The sequence below is a fragment of the Nerophis ophidion genome, linkage group LG03, assembly GCF_033978795.1.
Source record: "Nerophis ophidion isolate RoL-2023_Sa linkage group LG03, RoL_Noph_v1.0, whole genome shotgun sequence".
NCBI lineage: Eukaryota > Metazoa > Chordata > Actinopteri > Syngnathiformes > Syngnathidae > Nerophis > Nerophis ophidion.
In genome coordinates this window covers 3,237,824-3,265,769 of record NC_084613.1, presented here as the reverse complement: position 1 = coordinate 3,265,769, position 27,946 = coordinate 3,237,824, and the positions used below count along the sequence as shown (strand labels likewise).

At 38.9% G+C, this 27,946-nt stretch overlaps 3 protein-coding genes across 5 annotated transcripts in view; 1 reads left to right on the top strand and 2 right to left on the bottom strand.

The window, feature by feature from the left end:
* Positions 1–105: 105 nt before the first annotated feature.
* Positions 106–7,743, bottom strand: LOC133548969 (rho guanine nucleotide exchange factor 33-like). Its single transcript, XM_061893945.1, has 8 exons — positions 7,529–7,743; positions 7,206–7,346; positions 5,478–5,521; positions 2,234–2,398; positions 2,073–2,167; positions 1,854–1,990; positions 344–452; positions 106–272 (listed from the first exon to the last, which is right to left on the bottom strand). Exons 3-8 carry the CDS (start codon positions 5,517–5,519, stop codon positions 110–112), a joined length of 711 nt encoding a protein of 236 aa, XP_061749929.1. The 5' UTR covers positions 5,520–5,521; positions 7,206–7,346; positions 7,529–7,743; the 3' UTR covers positions 106–109.
* cdkn3 (cyclin dependent kinase inhibitor 3) lies at positions 7,247–25,811 on the top strand. Of its 2 annotated transcripts, XM_061893943.1 has the most exons (9): positions 7,247–7,334; positions 9,089–9,184; positions 18,117–18,201; positions 18,277–18,332; positions 18,400–18,444; positions 22,497–22,719; positions 22,787–22,818; positions 22,891–22,994; positions 25,527–25,811. In XM_061893943.1, the coding sequence occupies exons 1-9, from the start codon at positions 7,262–7,264 to the stop codon at positions 25,614–25,616; spliced, it is 804 nt and encodes a 267-aa protein (XP_061749927.1). In that variant the 5' UTR covers positions 7,247–7,261; the 3' UTR covers positions 25,617–25,811. The 2 variants fall into 2 exon arrangements, with proteins under 2 accessions (XP_061749927.1, XP_061749928.1); XM_061893944.1 differs by lacking the exon at positions 7,247–7,334 and having other exon boundaries at positions 9,114–9,249.
* Positions 25,812–26,942: 1,131 nt separating this feature from the next.
* cnih1 (cornichon family AMPA receptor auxiliary protein 1) overlaps positions 26,943–27,946 on the bottom strand; it is a 12,813-nt gene continuing 11,809 nt past the window's right edge. For both annotated transcript variants that reach the window (XM_061893946.1, XM_061893947.1), the window contains one exon: positions 26,943–27,635. In XM_061893946.1, coding sequence (XP_061749930.1) covers positions 27,608–27,635 — 28 coding nt within the window. In that variant the 3' untranslated portion in view covers positions 26,943–27,607. The remainder of the gene's footprint in view (positions 27,636–27,946) is intronic.

Sequence of the window (27,946 nt, the reverse complement as noted above, 5' to 3'; positions counted from 1 at the left end):
GGACTTGGAAAAGCTGAGTCAGCAGTAGTTATACTTAGTTATTTTGCTCCAAATATTGTATGTAATAAAAGTAAATAAGGAAATCCTTGAAATATTGTCTATTGTTTCTCTAATTGTGACGGAACTTGCGTACGTCGTTTTGTCCGACGAGCTGCACCAGGATGTCGCCCAGCAGGGACTTCCAGTGCTGGGCTGACAGTCGCTCCTGCAGGCTGTTCCTGAACAGCAGGTGGCGCTGCAGCAGCCGCTCCACACACGTCCCGAACGCCTCGCTGCGTCACAGACACATCTTGCGTGTTGGAAGAGACACGTTTGCTCGCCGTCCGCCGGGTTAAACACGTACCGTGAGCTGCTGGTCGACGGCGGCTTGTACTTGTCGTAGAGCGCGGTCAGCGTGGACACGTATTCCCACTCCGAGTGGAGGAGCTGCAGCGCCACCTGCTGTCGAGCGTCTGTTTGACACAAGAATCCCATTCTTAAAAAGAACCTTAAAATCACTCCTAAACATTTATCCATGAAAATATGACAAAGCTGCATCACTTCATAAAACTGCTTTGTCGCACATTCCACCGAATTGCTTTTCTTAACAATATTAGCTAAAACGTTTATTTTTTATTTTTAAAGGCATAGCTCGGTTGGTAGAGCGGCCGTGCTAGCAACTTGAGGGTTGCAGGTTCGATTCCCGCTTCCGCCATCCTAGTCAATTTTGAAACATAGTTTATCTTCAATTTCGACTCTATAAAATTCAAAATTCAACTGAAAAAAATGAAGAGAAAAACTAGCTAATTCGAATGTTTTTTTGAAAAATTTAAAAAATAATTTATGGAACATCATTATTATTTTTTCCTGATTAAGATTAATTTTAGAATTTTGATGACATGTTTTAAATAGGTTAAAATCCAATCTGCACTTTGTTAGAATATATAACAAATTGGACCAAGCTATATTTCTAACAAAGATAAATCATTATTTCTTCTAGATTTTCCTGAACAAAAATTTTAAAAGAAATTCAAAAGACTTTGAAATAAGATTTAAATTTGGTTCTACAGATTTTCTAGATTTGCCAGAATATTTTTTTTTAAATTTTAATCATAAGTTTGAAGAAATATTTCACAAATATTCTTCGTCGGAAAAAACAGAAGCTAAAATGAAGAATTAAATTAAAATGTATTTATTATTCTTTAAAATAAAACAAATTGACTTGAACATTGATTTAAATTGTCAGGAAAGAAGAGGAAGGACTTTAAAAGGTATAAGTGAAGTGAATTATATTTATATAGCGCTTTTTCTCTAGTGACTCAAAGCGATTTAAATAGTGAAACCCAATATCTAAGTTACATTTAAAGCAGTGTGGGTGGCACTGGGAGCAGGTGGGTAAAGTGTCTTGCCCAAGGACACAACGGCAGTGACTAGGATGGCACAAGCGGGAATCGAACCTGCAACCCTCAAGTTGCTGGCACGGCCACTCTACCAACCGAGCTATGCCGCCACACATATATGTGTTTAAAAATCCTAAAATTATTTTTAAGGTTGTATTTTTCTCTAAAATTGTCTTTCTGAAAGTTATAGGAAGCAAAGTAAAAAAATTAAACAAGTGAAGACCAAGTCTTTAAAATATTTTGTTGGATTTTCAAATTCTATTTGAGTTTTGTCCCTTTTAGAATTAAAAATGTCCAGCAAAGCGAGACCAGCTTGCTAGTAAATAAAAAAAATTGAGGCAGCTCACTGGTAAGTGCTGCTATTTGAGCTATTTTTAGAACAGGCCAGCGGGCGACTCATCTGGTCCTTACGGGCCACCTGGTGCCCGCGGGCCCCGCCTTGGTGACCCCTGATATATTTAATGTCCTCCTCACCTGTTCCCTCAGTGAGTCCAGCTTTGAGACCTTGCAGGAAGCAGTGCAGCAGAACTTTGCCTCGGCATGGCGACCACGTTGCTCCCGCGGGTGTGGCCTCGGGCTGGCTCCGCCCACCGGACGCCCCCGCCGGCTGGCTGCAATGTAGTAAGTGATATCACCACATTGAGAACATGCAGACAAACACTTCATGATGGCTGCTGTTTCAATCATTCCTACCTTTCTTTGGCCGCAGTGCCGTCTTGCTCCAGCAGAGGTCGCTGTGTGTCGCCGCACATCTGCAACACCTGGCCGCGCATCACGCCAAACTCCTCCTGCCGAAGACAACGACAGGTCAGAGGTTACCGTAGGGCCGGCGGGCAAAGGTAGTCGGGTCAGACCCGCAGCGACTCCACCAGAGTCTCCAGGCGTGACGCTCGCTTCTGACAACGCCGCTTGTTCTCCTCCAGCTCCTGGCGCAGGGACGAGTCTCCGTGTTGGATCTGGGCCAGCTCCAGGAGGGCCCCCGTGAAGCCCGCCTTCAGCTCCGAGACCATGCCCTGCAGCTGGGGAGAGGCAAGCCATGTCTGTGTGTAAAGGATATCACCACTCAAACACTTCAGAAAACCACTGTCAGTAACTACAGTTGGTCGCTACATCTGTAAGTGCAAGTTAAAACTACGGTATGCAATAGAAAGCCATTTATCAACAACACCCAGAAATGCTGGCGAGCCATGATGGTGGTGGACTCGCGGTTGAGGGAAAGTATGTTGGTGGGGGTGTCACTGATGTCATATATAACAAGAACATTGTTTTCCTAGTTTTTTCACAAGCGACCGGGAGGTTCTCAAAGACTGGGTTGGCGACCCCTGTATTAGTACATTATGAGTAATCCTGCATTGTTACATGCTACATATTAGTACATTATGAGTAATCCTGCACTGTTACATGCTACATATTAGTACATTATGAGTAATCCTGCATTGTTACATGCTACATATTAGTACATTGTGATTAATCTTGCATTGTTACATGCTACATATTAGTACATTACAATTCATCATGCATTGTTACATGCTACATATTAGTACATTATGATTCATCCCGCATTGTTACATGCTACATATTAGTACATTATGATTAATCCCGCATTGTTACATGCTACATATTAGTACATTATGATTCATCCCGCATTGTTACATGCTACATATTAGTACATTACGATTCATCCTGCATTGTTACATGCTACATATTAGTACATTACAATTCATCCTGCATTGTTACATGCTACATATTAGTACATAATGATTAATCCCGCATTGTTACATGCTACATATTAGTACATTATTATTCATCCCGCACTGTTACATGCTACATATTAGTACATTATGATTCATCCTGCATTGTTACATGCTACATATTAGTACATTACGTTTCATCCTGCATTGTTACATGCTACATATTAGTACATTACGATTCATCCTGCATTGTTACATGCTACATATTAGTACATTACGATTCATCCCGCATTGTTACATGCTACATATTAGTACATTATTTTTCATCCCGCATAGTTACATGCTACATATTAGTACATTATGATTCATCCCGCATTGTTACATGCTACATATTAGTACATTACGTTTCATCCCGCATTGTTACATGCTACATATTAGTACATTACGATTAATCCTGCATTGTTACATGCTACATATTAGTACATTACGATTCATCCCGCATTGTTACATGCTACATATTAGTACATTACGATTCATCCTGCATTGTTACATGCTACATATTAGCACATTACGATTAATCATGCATTGTTACATGCTACATATTAGTACATTAAGATTCATCATGCATTGTTACATGCTACATATTAGCACATTACGATTCATCATGCATTGTTACATGCTACATATTAGCACATTACGATTCATCATGCATTGTTACATGCTACATATTAGTACATTACGATTCATCATGCATTGTTACATGCTACATATTAGCACATTACGATTCATCCCGCATTGTTACATGCTACATATTAGTACATTACGATTCATCCTGCATTGTTACGTGCTACATATTAGTACATTACGATTCATCCCGCATTGTTACATGCTACATATTAGTACATTACGATTCATCCCGCATTGTTACATGCTACATATTAGTACATTACGATTCATCCTGCATTGTTACATGCTACATATTAGTACATTACGATTCATCCTGCATTGTTACGTGCTACATATTAGTACATTACGATTCATCCCGCATTGTTACATGCTACATATTAGTACATTACGATTCATCCCGCATTGTTACATGCTACATATTAGTACATTACGATTAATCATGCATTGTTACATGCTACATATTAGTACATTACAATTCATCCTGCATTGTTACATGCTACATATTAGTACATTACGATTCATCCTGCATTGTTACATGCTACATATTAGTACATTACGATTCATCCTGCATTGTTACATGCTACATATTAGCACATTACGATTAATCATGCATTGTTACATGCTACATATTAGTACATTAAGATTCATCATGCATTGTTACATGCTACATATTAGCACATTACGATTCATCATGCATTGTTACATGCTACATATTAGCACATTACGATTCATCATGCATTGTTACATGCTACATATTAGTACATTACGATTCATCATGCATTGTTACATGCTACATATTAGCACATTACGATTCATCCCGCATTGTTACATGCTACATATTAGTACATTACGATTCATCCTGCATTGTTACGTGCTACATATTAGTACATTACGATTCATCCCGCATTGTTACATGCTACATATTAGTACATTACGATTCATCCCGCATTGTTACATGCTACATATTAGTACATTACGATTCATCCTGCATTGTTACATGCTACATATTAGTACATTACGATTCATCCTGCATTGTTACGTGCTACATATTAGTACATTACGATTCATCCCGCATTGTTACATGCTACATATTAGTACATTACGATTCATCCCGCATTGTTACATGCTACATATTAGTACATTACGATTAATCATGCATTGTTACATGCTACATATTAGTACATTACAATTCATCCTGCATTGTTACATGCTACATATTAGTACATTACGATTCATCCTGCATTGTTACATGCTACATATTAGTACATTACAATTCATCCTGCATTGTTACGTGCTACATATTAGTACATTAATATGCTGAACTGTGGATTGTAAATAATTTGGATTTTCATGTTAGCAATGCTGGAAGTAAACCACTACTTCCAAATGTGTAGCATGTAACGATGAGGATGTATTGTGGGGTACTTTTTCTGCACCTCTCAAAATGTTAAATTATCTTCCTGCTCAGTTTACTCGGTGTGAAGAGGAGGTCATTCTAGGTAAGAGTGAAGTGAATTTATATTTATATTTATATAGCGCTTTTCTCTAGTGACTCCAAGCGCTTTACATAGTGAAAGCCAATATCTAAGTTACATTTAAAGCAGTGTGGGTGGCACTGGGAGCAGGTGGGTAAAGTGTCTTGCCCAAGGACACAACGGCAGTGACTAGGATGGCACAAGCGGGAATCGAACCTGGAACCCTCAAGTGAGCACCACTTTACCTTGGCTATTTCAGTGATAAGCTCCGCCTCTTCAGGTTTCATGCCTGTAAATGACAAAATGATATATTTTTTGTTCAGTGCTGGAAAACTCACAAGTTACATGTACTGAATGTTTTGTGTTAGCCTGAAAATACACTTTGCATCTTTTGAAAGTGTTTAATGCAGACATCAATATTTGTAGTTCCCACAAAAAACAACACTTTTCAACGTTTTACTTCATAAAACAGAACATATTATGTTAGATCCACTATGGACTGGACTCTCACTATTATGTTAGATCCACTATGGACTGGACTCTCACTATTATGTTAGATCCACTATGGACTGGACTCACTCACTATTATGTAAGATCCACTATGGACTGGACTCTCACACTATTATATTAGACCCACTATGGACTGGACTCTCACTATTATATTAGATCTACTATGGACTGGACTCTCACACTATTATGTTAGATCCACTATGGACTGGACTCTCACACTATTATGTTAGATCCACTATGGACTGGACTCTCACTATTATGTTAGATCCACTATGGACTGGACTCTCACTATTATGTTAGATCCACTATGGACTGGACTCTCACACTATTATATTAGACCCACTATGGACTGGACTCTCACTATTAGATCTACTATGGACTGGACTCTCACTATTATGTTGGATCCACTATGGACTGGACTCTCACTATTATGTTAGATCCACTATGGACTGGACTCTCACTATTATGTTAGATCCACTATGGACTGGACTCTCACTATTATGTTAGATCCACTATGTACTGGACTATCACTATTATGTTAGATCCACTATGGACTGGACTCTCACACTATTATATTAGACCCACTATGGACTGGACTCTCACTATTAGATCTACTATGGACTGGACTCTCACTAATATGTTAGATCCACTATGGACTGGACTCTCACTATTATGTTAGATCCACTATGGACTGGACTCTCACTATTATGTTAGATCCACTATGGACTGGACTCTCACTATTATGTTAGATCCACTATGGACTGGACTCTCACACTATTATGTTAGATCCACTATGGACTGGACTCTCACTATTATGTTAGATCCACTATGGACTGGACTCTCACTATTATGTTAGATCCACTATGGACTGGACTCTCACACTATTATGTTAGATCCACTATGGACTGGACTCTCACACTATTATATTAGACCCACTATGGACTGGACTCTCACACTATTATGTTAGATCCACTATGGACTGGACTCTCTCACTATTATGTTAGATCCACTATGGACTGGACTCTCACTATTATGTTAGATCCACTATGGACTGGACTCTCACTATTATGTTAGATCCACTATGGACTGGACTCTCACTATTATGTTAGATCCACTATGGACTGGACTCTCACTATTATGTTAGATCCACTATGGACTGGACTCTCACTATTATGTTAGATCCACTCGACGTCCATTACACCGGTCGCCCAGGTGAGGGTCCCCACATCTGCGGTCCCCTCCAAGGTTTCTCATTGTTATTCCATTGGGTTGAGTTTTTCCTTGCCCTGATATTTGCAGCCCTTTTAGACACTGGTGATTTAATGCTACATAAGTAAACATTTATTGATTGATGTATCTTATACTTTTTTTATTATTACTTATGGTTTGTTTAGCTGCGTGCGTGTGTGTGTGTGTGTGTGTGTGTGTGTGTGTGTGTGTGTGTGTGTGTGTGTGTGTGTTACCTGCTCAGGTGCCAGCAGCCCCTCTGCTAAGGAAGTAAGCAGCCGTCCAAAGAGCAATGTGTGCCCTGCAGGAGGTCAGCCTGCTGCTTCTGTTACTGCTGCAGCCAAAATCTTGCCCACGCATGTACAGTAAGCCTCAAACTGCACACACACACACACATACACACACACACACACAAATATCACATTATTACGTGAGAAAATCACATTTTAGTCACATTATTAGCACACTTTAGATCCTAATTGTGCCCAAATGTAAGATAATGTGGTCAAATATCCTACAACTGCTGCACAAATGACAGAAACATGTTTGTTCAACATACCTTAGCAGAAAGGAGCATTATTCCTTTAAAAAAAAAGGCAAAAAGCTTCATATATTCTTGTCTCTGTGGCACCAAAAACTAAGACCTCGCTTGGAGAGTTGCACATTGTGTCTGGGCTGCAGCTCCTGGGAGACAGCAGATGTCCTGTGTGACGTGATGGTCACTAACACACACAGCATGTAGACTACATCCAGGTACACATAATGTCCCTCTACACCAGGGGTGCCCACACCTTTTCTGCAGGCGTGCTACTTTTCAATTGACCAACTCGAGGGGATCTACCTCATTTATATATATCATTTATATTTATTTATTTATGAAAGAGACATTTTTGTAAACAAGTTAAATGTGTTTAATGATAATACAAGCATGTGTAACACATATAGATGTCTTTCTTTCACAAAGACAAGAATACTATAAGTTGGTGTATTACCTGATTCTGATGACTTGCATTGATTGGAATCAGACAGTAATGATGATAACGCCCACATTTTCAAATGGAGGAGAAAAAAAGTTGTCCTTTCTGTACAATACCACATGAAAGTGGTTGGTTTTTGGCATCTAATTCATCCAGCTTCCATACACTTTACAAGGAAAACATTGGCGGCAAATTCCGTAGCTTGCTTGATTGACATTCACGGCACCCGAGGGTCTTGTGAGATGACGCTGGCTGCTGCCAGTTCATTATTATGAAAAAATGACAGAGAGGAAGGCGAGAAACACTTTTTATTTCAACAGACTTTCGCGCCGTCCCTTCCGTCAAAACTCTAAAGGCCGACTGCACATTTCCTATCTTCACAATAAAAGCCCTGCTTCATGCTGCCTGCGCTAACAAAATAAGAGACTCAGAAAGCTCGCGTGCACAAGTGATGTGCACGCCAGCTCTCTGTATTTAGTTAGCGCAGGCAGCATGAAGCAGGGCTTTTATTGTGAAGATAGGAAATGTGCAGTCGGCCTTTAGAGTTTTGACGGAAGGGACGGCGCGAGAGTCTGTTGAAATAAAAAGTGTTTCTCGCCTTCCTCTCGGTCATATTTTCATAATAATGATCTTGCAGCAGCCAGCGTCATCTCACAAGACCCTCCGGTACCGTGAATGTCATTTAAGTGACGTCTTGGTGAAGATTGGTGATCACTCATTTTTAGGTCTATTTTTTTAAAAGCCTGGCTGGAGATCGACTGACTCGCCCCCCGCGGTCGACTGGTAGCTCGCGATCCACGTAATGGGCACCCCTGGTCTAACCACTAGGCCACTGAGTACAGTTATGAATGTAAGGCCTACATTTTCTAATTGACTTAATGGGTTAATAATATCAATCAAATATTGGAGAATGTTTAAGAGTACAAAAGCCCTTAAATTGAAATCCTTGTTAAAAATATTTAAAGTGATACAGGTAGCCCTTTTTTCCCCGGTTTTTTTTTTTGTATTATTAATCCATCTGTATTGACTTTTGTTTTCTTGACTTGCTGTTGAAAGTGCCTTGACTTCTGTGTGAATTATAAATATATAAATTAATTAAAAAAAATAAATAAATTGGGTCCGTGTTTCTTTTTCCGGTAAAGGCGTGGCCAAAACCTTTATGCCTGATTCTGATTGGCTGCTGCGCCGCTGCCTTTTTCAAAACCTGCTGTCAAACCTTCGACGACGGACGCAGTTTGGTGAGGACTTAAAGACAACATTACGCCGACACATTTAGCACAGCTTTTTATTCTACTTTCTCTAGGTGTGTACAAAGTGTATCTTGTTTATCCAGCCCGAGTAATGTCCAGTTTGTACACGCTTCGCTTTGACCGAGCTAGCTTCGCGGCTAATGCTAGCATCCCGTGTCGTTGTCGCTGACGTCACACAAATGTTATTTTCTCTCCCGGCTTTTGATTTCGTTGGCAAATAAACCCCAAAAAGTGTCGTGTTATTGTTTAGAGGCAAGGAAAACTACCAGAGGTGGCGTTTACAAAACGTTTAGTGAACAGTTTGGTAGCGAGTCATACAACACAGCCTCTCAACAGCAGTCAGCTCATTTACATACACTTCCGGGTACGTTCCCGGGCACGCACCTAATTCGCTCATACATGCATGATGTCATGACGTCAACGTTACCCATATAAGGACATTACACCACAAAAAGGTGTCATTGTAAGTCAGGTCATTTGGATTTTGGTGTATTGTGTCACTCGTGGCAGATAATCGTCAAATTACAAGACTGTCGACTAGTAAAGGCACCTGTCAAGCTTGTCAATCAAACGTTGATCCCGCCCAAAAATGGTAAATGGATTATACTGGTATAGCGCTTTTACACCTTTTTTTAAGGAACTCAAAGCGCTTTGACACTATTTCCACATTCACTCACAAATTCACACACTGATGGAGGGAGCTGCCATGCAAGGCGCTAACCTGGCCCCATCAGGAGCAAGGGTGAAGTGTCTTGCCTAAGGACACAACGGACCTGACTAGGATGGTAGAAGGTGGGGATTTAACCCTCAAGTTGCTGGCACAGCAACCTGAGGGTTGATTAGGGTTAAAGGTTGATTTTCCACAGAAACCTAACATGTATATTAGGGGTGTAACGGTACACAAAAATTTAGGTTTGGTACGTACCTCGGTTTGGAGGTCGCGGTTCGGTTAATTTTCGGTACAGTAAGAAAACAACCAAATATAAATTTTTTGGTTATTTATTTACCAAATTTGTAAACAATGGCTTTATCCTTTTAACATTGGGAACACTATAATAATTCTGCCCACGTTAATCCACATTAAACTGCCTCAAGTTGTTGCTTTGATTAAATAAAATGACAAAACCTTTCTTCTACATATGAAAAGTGCAACATTAAATAGTTTCAAGTCAACTCATCATGCTTAATTTATTACAGCCTTTGGGAAGCCTGTAGTTGACTTCTATTATGTAAATGCTATATTTTTTTCAACATGTGATAGCAGGGACCCTGCCATTCAAAACTAGGCTGCTACATTACGTATGATACATGTAACTATAGCTGAAATATAGTACAATTGCAATAGGAGAGACTATTCATCCCTGAAATATATGGAGTTCATGTTAGTTCATGTGAAATAACAGACAGACAGGGCTTTGCTGCCCCTAACACGCACACACACAGTAAAATGAGCTAACGTAAGGCTAAAAGCTAATTAGCCTTCACATCACCTCAAGCCAGAACTGTGAGCGAGCTGAACTGCAGTTTAAGTTTCTAGAATGTCAACGGGCTCATAGTGATGTTTGTAATAGTTGTGACTGGAAAGTGTTTTTTATAATCTGGGGGAGTGTACGATGTCCTCTGCTAAAAGTACATGTCTGATCGGCAATGAAGCATTTACAACACGCGTTCTGAATACGCACTGCTGATTGGCTGTTACATTGCTCTGAATACGCACTGCTGATTGGCTTTGTATGTAACCAATCAGATGGTTGTGTGGGCGGGACAATGCTGGGTGCTCACTGCTCAGACAGGCAGAAAGCAGACCAGCTTGTTAAGACTTAAGAATACAAACTCGTTTGATACACCCTCGTACCGAAACGGTTCAATACAATTACACGTACCGTTACACCCCTAGTGTACATACATCCCTGCTTTTCAGGAGACTTTATAAAATGGCAAAATCCCCTGAAGAGCAGGGAAATCTGCGAAACAGGCTTGTAGGGATGAAATGGCCTCTGTTTTTTCCTGACCCAACGCACAGTCCGCTCCACCCCGGCACCGAACAACAGATAAACCACACAAAACTCAACTATATATACATATCAGAATCAGAATCAGACATACTTTATTAATCCCCGAGGGGAAATGATAATTTTCAGCACGATCCCATTCAAGGTCAGAGAAACATTACAGGGAGACAGAACAGGATCGCTGACGTATCCCAATGTATGACTGTATTTTTCTCCCAGAAAGAAGAATGAAAACAGCCTTTCTTACTCACATACATACACAAGTGAACCAGATGTATCCGCCACCCGGGAGGATAAATGCACTTCAAAGGTTGCAGCAATATGGCACAAATAACTTAAGTCAGACGTTTCCCTTTAAAAAACGTGTCTTGATTCCTGAATTGTCTTTGATCCAGGAATAATAAGGTATATGAGACATTTCTGCTACATTATTTACAGCCCTGGATGCAACCAACCGGAAGTTGCCATTACGTAAGCAAGCTGCCATTAGCTGTACATTTGTCTTAAAGGGGAACATTATCACAATTTCAAAAAGGTTAAAAACAATAAAAATCAGTTCCCAGTGGCTTGTTGTATTTTTTGAAGTTTTTTTCAAAATTTTACCGGTCTCGGAATATCCCTAAATAAAGCTTTAAAGTGCCTTATTTTCGGCTCTCTGCGAAGACACTGGCCATTTCCCTGTGACGTCACACAGTGCTGCCAATGTAAACAAACAATGGGAATACCACAGCAAGATATAGCGACATTAGCTCGAATTCAAACTCGGATTTCAGCCACTTAAGCGATTCAACAGATTACGCATGTATTGAAACAGATGGTTGGAGTATGAATATATTGAAGAAGAAACTGAAGCTATTGAGCGAATTCATAGCCATAGCATGGCCGAATAGCTGCGTTAGCATCGCCGGTAAAATGTGCGGACCAAACGATCAGGACTTTCGCATCTTTTGACACTGGAGCAACTTAAATCCGTCGATTGGTAAGTGTTTGTTTCGCATTAAATGTGGGTGGAAGGAAACGTAATATAGTTGCAAATGCATCTACAGGTTATCCATACATCTCTGTGCCGTGTCTGCTTTAGCACCGCCGGTAAATAGCATGTTAGCATCGATTAGCGTAGCATGTTAGCATCGATTAGCTGGCAGTCAACATCAACAAAACTCACCTTTGTGATTTCGTTTAACTATCGTTGCAAATGCATCTACAGGTTATCCATACATCTCTGTGCCATGTCTGCCTTAGCACCGCCGGTAAATAGCATGTTAGCATCGATTAGCATAGCATGTTAGCATCGATTGGCTGGCAGTCAACATCAACAAAACTCACCTTTGTGATTTCGTTGACTATCGTTGCAAATGCATCTGCAGGTTATCCATACATCTCTGTGCCATGTCTGTCTTAGCATCGCCGGTCAAATGTGGAGACACTGGCACATTCAATGGGGGTCTGGCGGCAGACACTTTGGCATCTTGGGGCCAGTGGTGCAACTTGAATCCCTCCCTGTTAGTGTTGTTACACCCGCCGACAACACACCGTCGAGGCATGATGTCTCCAAAGTTCCAAAAAATAGTCCAAAAAACGAAAAATAACAGAGCTGAGACCCGGTGTTTGTAATGTGTTGAAAATTAAAATGGCAGCTGTATTACCTCGGCGACGTCACGTTCTGACGTCATCGCCTCCAGCGCGATAAACAGAAAGGCGTTTGATTTGCCAAAATTCACCCATTTCGAGTTCGAAAATCGGTTAAAAAAATAGATGGTCTTTTTTCTGCACCATCAAGGTATATATTGACGCTTACATAGGTCTGCTGATAATGTTCTCCTTTAAACATACACATATAACACCAACCAACGACGTGAAAGTTGTTGTAAAGAAATACCACAAAGTCAATATTTTCCACTCAATAGTAATTACTTTGCTGGAGTTCAAGATTTTAAATCAACACCCGAGCCCGGAAACACCTTTTGAGGAACTTGGCGCTAACTTAAGCGATCGATTTAAGCGTCTTGTACCCAACTTTAGACACGGAACTCAAGTCGTGGAGGTGAGGAAAAGGCTCTAAAATAGTTCAGCTAGAGAATACAGGTGACTTACATTACATACACAAACATAATAATACCTCATATCTTTCAATCTCAGTAAGACTAAAATAATGCTTTTTGGTAACAGTAGAAGAGAAAATCAAACACAAATACAGATAGATGGGATAGAAATTGAAATAGTAAATGAAAATAAGTTTCTAGGTATAACTATTGATGATAAATGGAACTGGAAATCTCATGTAAAAAATATACAACATAAAGTAGCAACAAAAACGACAATAATGAATAAAGCAAATCATGTTCTAGACCAGGGGTCACCAACCTTTTTGAAACCAAGAGCTACTTCTTGGGTACTGATTAATGCCAAGGGCTACCAGTTTGATACACACTTAAATAAATAGCCAGAAATAGCCAATTTGCTCTATTTACCTTTAATAGATAAATCTATATATATATTAAAAAAATGGGTATTTCTGTCTGTCAGTCCGTACATTTTTTTTCCTTTTACGGAAGGTTTTTTTGTTGACAATAAATGATGAAAAAAACACTTAATTGAACGGTTTAAGAGGAGAAAACAGGAAAAAAATGAAAATTAAATTTTGAAAGATAGTTTATCTTCAATTTCGACCCTTTAAAATTCAAAATTCAACTGAAAAAAATGAAGAGAAAAACTGGCTAATTCGAATCTTTTTGAAAAAAAAAAAAAAATGAAGAGAAAAACTGGCTAATTCGAATCTTTTTGAAAAAAAAAAAAAATTTATGGAACATCATTAGTAATTTTTCCTGATTAAGATTAATTTTAGAATTTTGATGACATGTTTTAAATAGGTTAAAATCCAATCTGCACTTTGTTAGAATATATAACAAATTGGACCAAGCTATATTTCTAACAAAGACAAATCATTATTTCTTCTGGATTTTCCAGAACAAACATTTTAAAATAAATTCAAAAGACTTTGTAATAAGATTTAAATTTGATTCTAAAGATTTTCTAGATTTGCCAGAATAATTTTTTGAATTGTAATCATAATAAGTTTGAAGAAATAATTCACAAATATTCTTCGTCAAAAAAACAGAAGCTAAAATGAAGAATTAGATTAAAATGTATTTATTATTCTTTACAATAAATAAATATATTTACTTGAACATTGATTTAAATTGTCAGGAAAGAAGAGGAAGGAATTTAAAAGGTAAAATGTTTAAAAATCCTAAAATCATTTTTAAGGTTGTATTTTTTCTCTAAAATTGTCTTTCTGAAAGTTATAAGAAGCAAAGTAAAAAATAAATGAATTCATTTAAAAAAGTGAAGACCAAGTCTTTAAAATATTTTTTGGGATTTTCAATTTTTTTTTTGAGTTTTGTCTCTCTTAGAATTAAAAATGTCAAGCAAAACGAGACCAGCTTGCTAGTTTTTATTATTATTATTATTATTTTTCCTTTCTGTCTTGCCTCTGCGAATTTGTCGTGATTAAATGTAAAGTGTTTATGTGTGATTTGCATGGAAGTTTTTTTAGGAGCCCAGTCTAGATTGTATTTTTTACTCATCTTTTTCCCCAGCATTTTGCCTTTTTCCCATCTTTTATGGGGCGCCTTTTGGCGACCCATCAGCGTTCCTGTTCTGTAACCCTGTACACTGTTTGTTTGTCTAATCTTCAACGGGTTTGTGCTGAAAACAAAGTTTCGTTGTTCTTGTGCAATGACAATAAAGACCTATCTGATCTTAGTATAATACATAATGTTGGCTATAGAGAACATACAAACCCTCTATTTATTGAATCAAAAATACTGAAATTCCACGGCATAGTGAATTTGCTAACAGCTAAATTTATACATAATCTGCTACCCAAGAATGTACAACAATTCTTCTCAACAAAAGAGGAGAAATATAATCTTACAGAAAAAGGTAATTTAAAATATTTGTACGCACGTACATTTCGTAAGACCTTCAGTATATCAGTATATGTAATTAAATGATGGAACGGATTAATTAAGCAAAGCAATCAAACAATGTACTAATATGGTCCACTTCAAGAAACTCTTCAAACTTAAAGTGTTTACAAACTACAATGAAGACGAACCATCATAAACATTCTGAATTTATTCCATCCATCCATTCATTTTCTAGATAATCCTACTCATCGCACCATATGAAATGTAACTTACTTCACCGAGTATTACTTATTTATTTTTAATGTGATTACTTATGGAGTATATTGTGAATACATTGACAACAGTAAGTGAACAAATATTTTAGCAACTGCTGTGTAAAGGAATAGGCGTATGAGTGAATAAGCTCTGCTTCTTTCTACTACTTTTCGAACATGTTGAATAGAGAACTGGAAATTGTGATGTATCATGGTGTATGCATGTTGCAAATAAACTCAAACTCAACTCAAAAAAAGTGTGATATTAGGTTTGCTATAGTCGGAAGATAGGTTGTTGTATTTAATCTATGCTAATGTGTTTTCTGTGTACTATTAAGTAAGTATATTTTACTTATAAAGCGCTTTTCATAGATAAAATCACAGAGCGCCGTACAAAACATAGGTCAAGTAAAACAACAATTCAATTTAAAACAACAGGGTCAACATCATAAAAAGGATACAAAGTGGATTAAACATTATAGTTAAAATTGCATTAACTAAAAGCTTTACTAAAAACAGAAGTTTTCAAATGTTTCTTTCAAGTGTCAACACTGTCAAGATCACGGAGGGACTGCTGCAAATTGTTCCAGAGTCTGGGAGCTATAGCCTGGAATGCCAGGTCGCCACAGGGTTTTAAAACGAGGTTTCGGGATCTTTAGAAGACCCTGTCCTGAAGACCGGACATAGCAAGTCAGTGATGTACTGAGGGGCCCCAATATGTAACGCACGGAATGTCAGGACTAACATTTTAACCTCCTTACGGAATCTGACTGGAAGCCAATGAAGAATGTATACAAGGGGGGTGATATGGGCGGTTCTGGGTGAACCGGTCAAAAGTCTGGAAGCCGCATTTGTACAGTCTGAAGTAGGGTTGTCCCAATCCGATATTTTGATCGGATCTGCCGCCGATATTTGCCAAAAAATGCGTATCGGTAAGGCATGGGAAAATGCCGATGCAGATCAGGTCCGTGTTTTCCAACGCACCGATTAAAATAATACATTCCACTCTTCTGCTGCTCACTACACTCGGTTCCGCATTTTCCAGCACACCTTCAAAACATCCACAGCTCTGCGATCTAACCATTCAGATGGCCGTGTGAATTAAAAGTTACGGTAAAAATGTCAGCTGTGTGGGATTATTTTACCCTACAAAACGAAAAAGATGAAGAGGTGGAGTGTAAAACAGGCCACGATAAAGTCAAGCGTGGTGGTAAAGTTGTAAGACATTTTAATGACTCTTGCGAGTGAGAGGCTTTTTAGCACTCATTGATGAACACAGGAGCAGGCTGACACCTGAGCATCTTGAAGTACTCGTCTTTGTTAGAAAGAATCTCCCCATTATGCTTGGACTTCCATTGTTTGCCACCCCTGACTGGGGCAAACAATTGAAGGGAGTGTGTAGAGATATATATATATATATATATATATATATATATATATATATATATGTGTGTGTGTGTGTTTATATATTTGTATGTGTGGATATATATATATATATATATATATATATATATATATTTTTTTTTTTTAAGTTAACACTTGTTCAAGAGCAAGTATTGATGCTGAGTTATAGACATTTTATCCCACTCAGCTTGTTTGTGTGTTTTGCTTTTTTTTAATAATGTTTACAGCATTATTTGCACTTTATACTATTCACTTTTTTACTGTTTATTGATGCCATTTCTGTTTGTCATGTATGATTTTTGATATTTTGTGTTTATCCTTGAATAGCAACAATTGTGTATTATTCAAACTCACCTAATTCAGCTGGCTAGTTGTTATCAAGAGTACTAAAATCTTTTCCAGCATGAATCTGACAACTAAGTAGGCTAAATAACTTTAAACTTTAATACATGCTCGGATAGGCCAGTATCGGTATCGGATTTGAAGTGCAAAAATAATATCGGTATCGGATTTGAAGTGCAAAAATAATATCGGTATCGGATTGGAAGTGCAAAAACCTGGATCGGGACATCCCTAGTCTGAAGTCTCCTTAGCCTTGACTTGTTGAAAAGAGTGAAGAGAGAATTGCAATAGATAGATAGATAGTACTTTATTTATTCCGTCAGGAGAGTTCCTTCAGGAAAATTACAATTTTCAGCACAATCCCATTCAAGATCGGACAAACATTACAGGGAGACAGAACAGGATCGCTGACGGGTCTCCCGGCTTCCAGCGCCCCTTACAAAAAAGATGACATACAGGTAAACTAGGGGGGGGGGAGAAAAAAAATAGAAGATTAAAATACAATTAAAAAATCTGTCTTAGCCTAGGCCCTGGAGTGGGGCAATAGTCAATGCGAGACGAAATGATCATTTCCACATTCAATTTTGACAACAAATTTCTCACTTTAGAAATATTTCTGAGATGATAAAAACAGTTTTTGGTCAGTTGAGGACAGTCACCTTCCAAAGACACGGACTGATCCAACACAAGCCCAAGGTTTCTGAGGCTGCTTTTAACAGATGCACCCAGAGCTCCAAGGGAGTTCTTGGTCAGGGGGATCATTTTATCTGGGGCAATTATCAGAGTTTCTGTTTTGGTTTAATTTATCTGGAGGAAATGTGAAGACAACCAGTTTTTAATACAGGATACACACTCCAAGAACTCAGATTAAAAGTGAAACTCTGAATCATTGAAGGAGCGTAACAGTTGTATATTTGCATACAAATGATACTCCTGTTGTATACATTATGAATTATTACTTCCTGTTTGTCTAAAGCCATGAGGGCGAGCGAGTTTGACTCTTCAGCCGAGGAAGACGATGACGTGGGAGAAGAAGAGCGGACTCCCCTGGACATCTCCTGGTCGGTTGTGTCCGTCTTGAAGTGTCTTCTTCTTACAAAGTGCAAACAAACAAGACGTACCGCTTATCTTTTCAGGTTGTCTTTGGCTAAAGTGGAGTCTTCCCAGTTCCTGGGCATATGTGCACTTCCAGGTGGTGTGGAGAGCTTTGTTGTGACTCGACTCCATGTGTCAGCGCTTATTCTACTCTTTCTTTTCAGGTTGCAGATATAATAATATCCACAGGAGCCTGCAGAGAGACGTTGGTAAGGCCAGACTCCTTAAAATATTAAAGAGAAACTGCACTTTTTCTGGAATTTTGCCTGTCGTTCTCGATCATTATGAGAAACGAGAACACGCACCTTTATTTTTAAGGTTTCTAAAAGATGGTGAAAAAAACGCTTGCCAGATGCGGCTAATGGGAGTCACCATTGTAGCCTCCAAAGCCCTCTAAAACTGCTGGAAAACTCCACATTGTTTTTTATACACCTTGCATGTATATTTATTAGGAGTGTAACGGTACGTGTATTTGTATCGAACCGTTTCAATACGGGGGTTTCGGTTCGGCACGCGGGCGTACCGAACAGGTTGGAAGCAGAAGTCTTAACAAGCTGCTCTGCTTTCTGCCTCTATCTGAGCAGTGAGCACCCAGCATTGTCCCGCCCACACAACCATCTGATTGGTTACATACAAAGCCAATCAGCAGTGCGTATTCAGAGCGATGTAGTCCGTGCTTTAGCGTCGAGCAGATATTCATTTAGCAAATTATACTAAACACTTCCCAGTCACAACTATTACAAACATCACTATGAGCCCGTTGACCTTCTAGAAACTTAAACTGCAGCTCAGCTCGCTCACAGTATAGGCTTGAGGTGAAGGCTAATTAGCTTTTAGCATAACGTTAGCTCATTTTGCTGTGTGCGCGTGCATGCGTGCGTGTGTGTGTGTTAGAGGCAGCAGCGCGTGTGTGTGTGTGTGTTAGGGGCAGCAAAGCACTGTCTGTTATTTCATTGAACTCCATTGTGTTTAGGGATGAATAGTCTCTTCTATTTCTATTGTACTATTTTTCAGCTATGGTTACATTAATCATTACGGGACTCTCGCTGCTGTGTTGGATCCGCTTTGGACTGGACTCTCGCGACTGTGTTGGATCCATTATGGATTGAACTTTCACAGTATCATGTTAGACCCGCTCGACATCCATTGCTTTCCTCCTCTCCAAGGTTCTCATAGTCATTATTGTCACCAATGTCCCACTGGGTGTGAGTTTTCCTTGCCCTTATGTGGGCCTACCGAGGATGTCGTAGTGGTTTGTGCAGCCCTTTGAGACACTTGTGATTTAGGGCTATATAAGTAAACATTGATTGATTGGTTGATAGTAATGTAGAACCCTAGTTTTGAATAGCAGGGTCCCTGCAATCACATGTTGATAAAAATACAACATTTACATAATAAAAGTCAACTACAGGCTTCCCAAATGCTGTAATAAATTAAGCATGATGAGTTGACAAACAGTTTCAATGGAAACTGTATAATGTTGCACTTTTTATATGTAGAAGAAAGGTTTTTTCCTTTTATTTAATTAAAACAAACAACTTGAGGCAGTTTAATGTGGATTTACGTGGGCAGAGTTATTATAATGTTCCCAATGTTAAAAGGATAAAACCATTGTTTACAAATTTGGTAAACAAATAACCAAAACATTTATATTTTGTTGTTTTTTTACTGTACCGAAAATGAACCGAACCGTGACCTATAAACCGAGGTACGTACCGAACCGAAATTTTTGTGTACCGTTACACCCTTAATATTTATAAATTCATAAAAGGGATGTCACGGTATAAAAATGTCTTATCACGGTTATTGTGACCAAAATGATTACGGTTATCATAATTTTGAATGTGCTCAAAATTTCCTAAAAATACTTACACTGAAATCCTTTAACCAAGTTTTGTTAAAAACCAAAAACAAACAATACATTTAAAATGTACCTCAAGTAGAAAGTTGAATGTGCACATGAAAGCAACATAAGCATTATAAACAAAGCAATATGGCAGAAACAAAGTAATACTATGAATAAAAATACATGTGATTACTTCGCAAGATGGCATCCTTTTAAGGTGAGACCTAACTGCGCTTTTTGTCCTTATAGATAAAAATAGTGTTCATGTATGACGGGTCGGCATCCCAAAATGTTGAAAGAGCCATATTGGACCAAAAATACAAAAACAAATCTGTCTGGAGCCGCTAAAAATTAAAAGCCTTATTACATACAGATAGTGTGTCATGAGATATAAATTGAATTAAGAGGACTTAAGGGGAACTAAATGAGCTCAAATATAGCTACAAATGAGACATAATGATGCAATATGTACATACAGCTAGCCTAAATAGCATGTTAGCATCGATTAGCTTGCAGTGACCAAATATGTCTGATTAGCACTCCACATAAGTCAATAACATCAACAAAACTCACCTTTGTGCATTCATGCACAACGTTAAAAGTTTGGTGGACATTCTTTGAAAAAAGGTTGAGAACCACTGCCCTAGTGGATCTAACATAATAGTGAGAGTCCAGTCCATAGTGGATCTAACATAATAGTGAGAGTCCAGTCCATAGTGGATCTAACATAATAGTAAGAGTCCAGTCCATAGTGGATCTAACATAATAGTGAGAGTCCAGTCCATAGTGGATCTAACATAATAGTGTGAGAGTCCAGTCCATAGTGGATCTAACATAATAGTGAGAGTCCAGTCCATAGTGGATCTAACATAATAGTGAGAGTCCAGTCCATAGTGGATCTAACATAATAGTGAGAGTCCAGTCCATACTGGATCTAACGTGATAGTGAGAGTCCAGTCCATACTGGATCTAACGTAATAGTGAGAGTCCAGTCCATAGTGGATCTAACATAATAGTGTGAGAGTCCAGTCCATAGTGGATCTAACATAATATTGTGAGAGTCCAGTCCATAGTGGATCTAACATAATAGTGAGAGTCCAGTCCATAGTGGATCTAACATAATAGTGAGAGTCCAGTCCATAGTGGATCTAACATAATAGTGAGAGTCCAGTCCATAGTGGATCTAACATAATAGTGAGAGTCCAGTCCATAGTGGATCTAACATAATAGTGAGAGTCCAGTCCATAGTGGATCTAACATAATAGTGAGAGTCCAGTCCATAGTGGATCTAACATAATGGTGAGAGTCCAGTCCATAGTGGATCTAACATAATGGTGAGAGTCCAGTCCATAGTGGATCTAACATAATAGTGAGAGTCCAGTCCATAGTGGATCTAACATAATAGTGAGAGTCCAGTCCATAGTGGATCTAACATAATAGTGAGAGTCCAGTCTATAGTGGATCTAACATAATAGTGAGAGTCCAGTCCATAGTGGATCTAACATAATAGTGTGAGCGTCCAGTCCATAGTGGATCTAACATAATAGTGTGAGAGTCCAGTCCATAGTGGATCTAACATGATAGTGAGAGTCCAGTCCATAGTGGATCTAACATAATAGTGAGAGTCCCGTCCATAGTGGATCTAACATAATAGTGAGAGTCCAGTCCATAGTGGATCTAACATAATAGTGAGAGTCCAGTCCATAGTGGATCTAACATAATAGTGAGAGTCCAGTCTATAGTGGATCTAACATAATAGTGAGAGTCCAGTCCATAGTGGATCTAACATAATAGTGTGAGCGTCCAGTCCATAGTGGATCTAACATAATAGTGTGAGAGTCCAGTCCATAGTGGATCTAACATGATAGTGAGAGTCCAGTCCATAGTGGATCTAACATAATAGTGAGAGTCCAGTCCATAGTGGATCTAACATAATAGTGAGAGTCCAGTCCATAGTGGATCTAACATAATAGTGAGAGTCCAGTCCATAGTGGATCTAACATAATAGTGAGAGTCCAGTCGATAGTGGATTTAACATAATAGTGAGAGTCCAGTCCATAGTGGATCTAACATAATAGTGAGAGTCCAGTCCATAGTGGATCTAACATAATAGTGAGAGTCCAGTCCATAGTGGATCTAACATAATAGTGAGAGGGTGACAGAGCAGAAAAGATGAACTGGTCTAAAAGGGTCATCTATTTAAAGGCTAAAGTATACAAATGAGTTCTAAGCAAGTTTTAAATGCAATACTAATAATGACAGGCCTTACTTGGCACTAAGTGTGAACTAATATGTTTGATCAATAAAGCTGTGTGTGTGTGTGTGTGTGTGTGTGTGTGTGTGTGTGTGTGTGTGTGTGTGTGTGTGTGTGTGTGTGTGTGTGTGTGTGTGTGTGTGTGTGTGTGTGTTCCACAGAGGAGCTGCAAAAGCAAGGCGTGCAGGATGTGTTTGTGTTGTGCACCAGAGGTGAGCTGTCCAAGTACCGGGTGCCGTCCCTGCTGGAGGTCTACCGGCAGAGGGGCTTCACCGTGCACCACGAGCCCTTCCTGGACGGGGACGCCCCCGAGCTGGAGCATTGCTGCCGGATCCTGGACCAGCTGCAGGACAGCCTGGAGAGCCGGCGCAGAACCCTGGTCCAGTGAGTACAGCCATAATATTAGGAACCACGGACCTTACTAATCAAGTGTCCTCCTTGTCCCTTTCAGCTGCTACGGAGGTCTGGGACGCTCTGCCTTGAGTAAGGACACTTTTCTCACCTTTTCCCCTCACTGCGACACTTTTCAAAAGGAAGTGTTCTTGTTCTGTCCAGTCGCCGCCTGCCTGCTCATCCAGCTGTCTGTGACCATGACGGCCAACGAAGCCATCGGCATCCTGCGGGAGCTGCGAGGAGGCGGAGCCATTCAGACCATCAAAGTGAGCATCTCTTTTTAAACACGATGGGCAAGAAAAAAAAAGTATGGATTTCACGTTTTAGGAACTCAATCCATTTTATGTAAAATATTTTGTTTTTTAGGAGCTTAAAATAGTTCAGACTCACAAGAGCTTAATTGATTACAACTTTGAATGTTTACAAAACAAGGGTGTTTAAAGTAGGGCTGGAATTGATATAAGGTATGTATTAGATAGATATTAGGGTTGTATGGTAAACTGGTACTAACTTTATGTCGATGTAGATCCTTTCAGCAAAAATATGGGGAAATGATGAAGTATGACACATAGAATGGAGCTGCTATCCCCGTTTAAATAAGAACATCTCATGTCAGTAGGCCTTTAAAGTACCAATGATAGTCACACACACACTCGGTGTGGTGAAATTTGTTCTCTGCATTTGACACATCCCCTTGTTCTCCTCCTGAGAGGTGAGGGGAGCAGTGAGCATCAGGGGTGGCTGCGCCCGAGAAAATTATTTGTGGTGATTTAACCCCCAATTCCAAGCCTTGATGCTGAGTACCAAGCAGGGAGGTCATTATCAGAGGTGGGTAGCAACGCGCTACATTTACTCCGTTACATCTACTTGAGTAACTTTAGGGATAAATTGTACTTCTAAGAGTAGTTTTTATGCAACATACTTTGACTTTTACTTGAGTATATTTATAGAGAAGAAATGCTACTTTTACTCCGCTCCATTTATCAACATTCAGCTCGTTACTCGCTACTTTTTTTTTTTTTTTATCGATCAGTTAATGCACGCTTTGTTTGTTTTGATTTTGTCAGACACGCATTCAAAGTAGGAACTACGCATGCCTGCGTTTCACCAATCAAATGCAGTCACTGGTGACGTTTGACTCCTTTTCACCAATCAAATGCAGTCACTGGTGACGTTTGACTCCTTTTCACCAATCAAATGCAGTCACTGGTGACGTTTGACTCCTTTTCACCAATCAAATGCAGTCACTGGTGACGTCTGACTCCTTTTCACCAATCAAATGCAGTCACTGGTGACGTTTGACTCCGTTTCACCAATCAAATGCGGTCACTGGTGACGTTGGACCAATCAAACAGAGCCAGGTGGTCACGTGACCGTCACACGTAGAACCCGACATGTTGAAAAACTTATTGGGGTGTTACCATTTAGTGGTCAACTGTACGGAATATGTACTGTACTGTGCAATCTACTAATAAAAGTATCAATCAATCAACCAATCAATCAAAAGTGTAAAGGAAAAAAGACACTTTTATTTCAACCGTACTTCCCGTCAAAAGCCTGAAGACTGATCGCACAGTTCCTGTCTTCACAATAAAAGCGCCGCTCCATTGCACCTGCGCTAACAAAATAAGAGTCTCCGAAAGCCAGCGCAAACAAGCTAGCAAGCTACGGAGTTTGCCGCCAATGTATTTCTTGTAAAGTGTATAAAAACCAATATGGAAGCTGGACAAATAAGATGCCAAAAACCAACGACTTTCATGTGGTATTAGACAGAAAAGAGGAACTTTTTTTCTCCTCCATTTGAAAACGTGGACGTCTGATTCCAATCAATGCAAGTCATCAGAATCAGGTAATACACCAACTTATATTCTTGTCTTTGTGAAAGATAGGAATCTATATGTTAAACATGCATGTATATTCATTAAAACACCTTTAACATGTCAACAAAAACGGCAAAATAAATAAATATAAATTATATATTGTATATGTAAAGGTATGTGTATATATATATGATATGTGTGTATATGTATATATGAGGTAGAACACCTCGACTTGGTCATTTATTAAGTAATTGATTAACGTTGAAAAACTTATTGGGGTGTTACCATTTAGTGGTCAATTGTACAGAATATGTACTGTACTGTGCAATCTACTAATACATGTTTCAATCAATCAATGCCTACTGAGCCTATGGTGCTGTTAAGTTATTGTGACTCAATTTGCCTTCATTTTTATTTTAATGTATTATTATTTAACATATATTATTGTTTTAGTTGCTTAAGAGATATTCCTGGCTATGAATTTGCTCATTGCTATTTTTATGTTTTTGTGCATTATTTGTTGCCGTCATCATTAAACAAACAGGTTACTCATCAGTTACTCAGTACTTGAGTAGTTTTTTCACAACATACTTTTTACTTTTACTCAAGTAAATATTTGGGTGACTACTCCTTACTTTTACTTGAGTAATACATCTCGAAAGTAACTGTACTCTTGAGTACAATTTCTGGCTACTCTACCCACCTCTGGTAATGGCTCCCATTTTTATAGTCTTTGGTATGACTCGGCCGGGGTTTGAACTCACAACCTACCCATCTCAGAGCGGACACTTTGACCACTGAGTAGGTTTTGTCGCTCCTGGGTCTAGGTTGGCAACACTAAATTGGCCCGAGAGTGTGACTTTATCTGTTGGCTTTGCAACGAGGTGGCTAATTGTCCAGGGTGTACATCCATCCATTTTCTACCGCTTGTCCCTTCATTTCTCATGAAATGATTTCTCCCTCTTCTTTCTTCTAAAGCAATACAACTTCCTGCATGACTTCCGGGAGCGATGTGCTGCCTACCAGGAGCGCAGAGATGTTCCCAAAGAGCGTTCCGTCTCTCGATGAGCCATTTTCCTCTTGGCTGTGATCAATGAGCGCACTTTATAAAATAATTTATCATGTTTCTCCCCTTATGATAGATCTGAATAGAAAATCATGCATGAGTGCTGGCTTGCTGCAGTCTAATTATCTTGTTTTGTTCCGTCATGGCCTTTTTTTGGGGGGTTTATTCTAAATAAATACAATCGTGGGACTTTCAAATAGTATTTCCATGTCCTTGTGATACAGGGGTGTCCAAAGTGTGGCTCACAGCTAATTGTTTACCGGCCCGCCACACATTCTGCAAAAATTGCAAAATTGATACTATTGCAAAAATAAAAACATTTTAGAAAACTAGAATGAGGTGAAATCTAATGAGAAAAAGTGGCAATGTTGACATAAAGCTGCCATGCAGGCAGTTTTTTTTCCCATTGCTCAAAAAAATCTGTTATAATGAATTATTACGTAAAAATTATCACTTTAAAATGTTTTATGTGGAAAAAATATTGCATATGTTGTGTGGTTGCCATATAAAAACATCAAAGTTTTGACAAAAGAGCATAAAACAATAGTTCAAACTTAAAATCGACAGATATATCGGAAGTTGATAAAAGTAAAAAATACTGATAGAAATGCATGACTTTATGAGTGGGGAACCTTTTGGATCTTAAATATATTTAGTAGGATTTCATTTAACTTTTCACTGTGATGACTCAAAAATATTACATTAAAATCAATGGTGTCCTGCATTATTGATCTTTGAGGGCTTTAATTCCTAAATAAAGGAACTCTCCTGAAGGAATCAATAAAGTACTATCTATCTAAATACTGCACATTTCAGTTTTACTATAAAAAATAAAGTTGTCTTTGACATAAAAGGCATAAAACCTTGTTTTACTTTATATCAACCTCAAATTGATATAGATTTACTGTAAGCATTAAATAAATAAAAAAATAATTTGTTTTATTTTTAACATCTTAGTGACTGAGACCCTCTATGCTCCCCAGGAGCCCTAAGGATAAAAAAAAAATCCATATATTTTGTTATGGTTTGAAAATGAAAAATATCAAAATAGCCCCCGCATGCTTAAATTTTTCTGTGTTCGGCCATCTGTGGAAAAAGTTTGGACACCCATGTTGTAGTCTGTATTAAATAAAAAAAATACTTATTTTTAACATTTTAGTGACTGAGACCCTCTATGCTCCCAGGAGCCCTAAGGATTAAAAAAAAAAAAAAATCCATATATTTTGTTATGGTTTGAAAATGAACCGCATGCTTAAATTTTTCCGTGTGCGGCCCTCTGTGGAAAAAGTTTGGACACCCCTGTTGTGATAACACGATTAGAAAAAAAACAAACTTACATGGTTTTATTTTGTCAAACTCAAGCCTTCTAGAGGTGACACTTTGGGATCAAGTGATACAGTAAAATGTTCACCCTGTTCTCTGGACACAATGTACACTTGATTATGTCTGACGGCCCGGACCCGGTGACATTTTGAGGAGTGCTGCTGTGAGAACATTACAAATACGACACACAAACACAGGACTTCTAAGTCGGCGTTGGACGTACAAACACAACAGAAATAAAAAGTACATTTAACAACAACAAAGTGTCAGTATTTGTAGTGAATACATCACTGTTGATTGTTTAGTGTACTTTTTGAACTGGTGGGACTACTTGAACATTGTCATGTGTTGATGATGCACACGTCCTGGTCTTCTACTAGCTTGTAACCAACCTAGCAGAACCCCCAGCATCAACACCACCATCCGCTCCATCCATGAAGAAGAAAACCAGGGGAAATGTGGAGCGGGAGAGAGGGGGAAAAAAAGCCTAACAGTCCTTTTGAGGGTAAGTCCATAAAATGTTGAACGACGGTTGCGATTAACCAGCGCTGCAGACCCCCGGGATTCAAGATGGCGTCTTGGTGATGTTGCTGATTGGCGATGGTCTGCGGTCGCTGCCGTGTCCAGCACTGACATCCAGGTGTCCCCGTGCCTCCGCACCTGCTCGCCTTTATGAGCTCACCAGGACGTAGATCATGCTGTCCCAAAGACAAGAAGAAGTGTCAAGAAAAGTTCATACTTGGTGAGTTTAACTTTGGTTTTTTTCTGAACGCCATCCAGAGTAGGGGCGGACCATGCTAGGACTTTGGTGTCCATCCCGTTACAAGTAAAGTGCATCCGGAAAGTATTCACAGCGCTTCACTTTTTCCCCACATTTGTTAGGTTTAAAATGGAAAAAATCTAATTTTGTCCTTTAAAGCAGTAGTCCCCAACCACCGGGCCGCAGAAGAATTTTTTATGCATTTTTTAAAATTAAATCAACATAAAAAACACAATATACACTTACAAT

What these genes read in the sequence shown, in the direction of transcription:
- cdkn3 (XM_061893943.1), top strand. Translation starts at nt 7,262, where the DNA reads ATGTGTGCCCTGCAGGAGGTCAGCCTGCTGCTTCTGTTACTGCTGCAG. An exon ending in TCTGGGACGCTCTGCCTTGA is followed by an intron (nt 22,819 to 22,890) that starts GTAAGGACACTT and finishes TGTTCTGTCCAG; the next exon opens with TCGCCGCCTGCCTGCTCATC. An exon ending in GAGCCATTCAGACCATCAAA is followed by an intron (nt 22,995 to 25,526) that starts GTGAGCATCTCT and finishes TTTCTTCTAAAG; the next exon opens with CAATACAACTTCCTGCATGA.
- LOC133548969 (XM_061893945.1), bottom strand. Translation starts at nt 5,519, where the DNA reads ATGAAACCTGAAGAGGCGGAGCTTATCACTGAAATAGCCAAG. An exon ending in TTATCACTGAAATAGCCAAG is followed by an intron (nt 2,399 to 5,477) that starts GTAAAGTGGTGC and finishes GCCTCTCCCCAG; the next exon opens with CTGCAGGGCATGGTCTCGGA. An exon ending in CCGTCGACCAGCAGCTCACG is followed by an intron (nt 273 to 343) that starts GTACGTGTTTAA and finishes TCTGTGACGCAG; the next exon opens with CGAGGCGTTCGGGACGTGTG.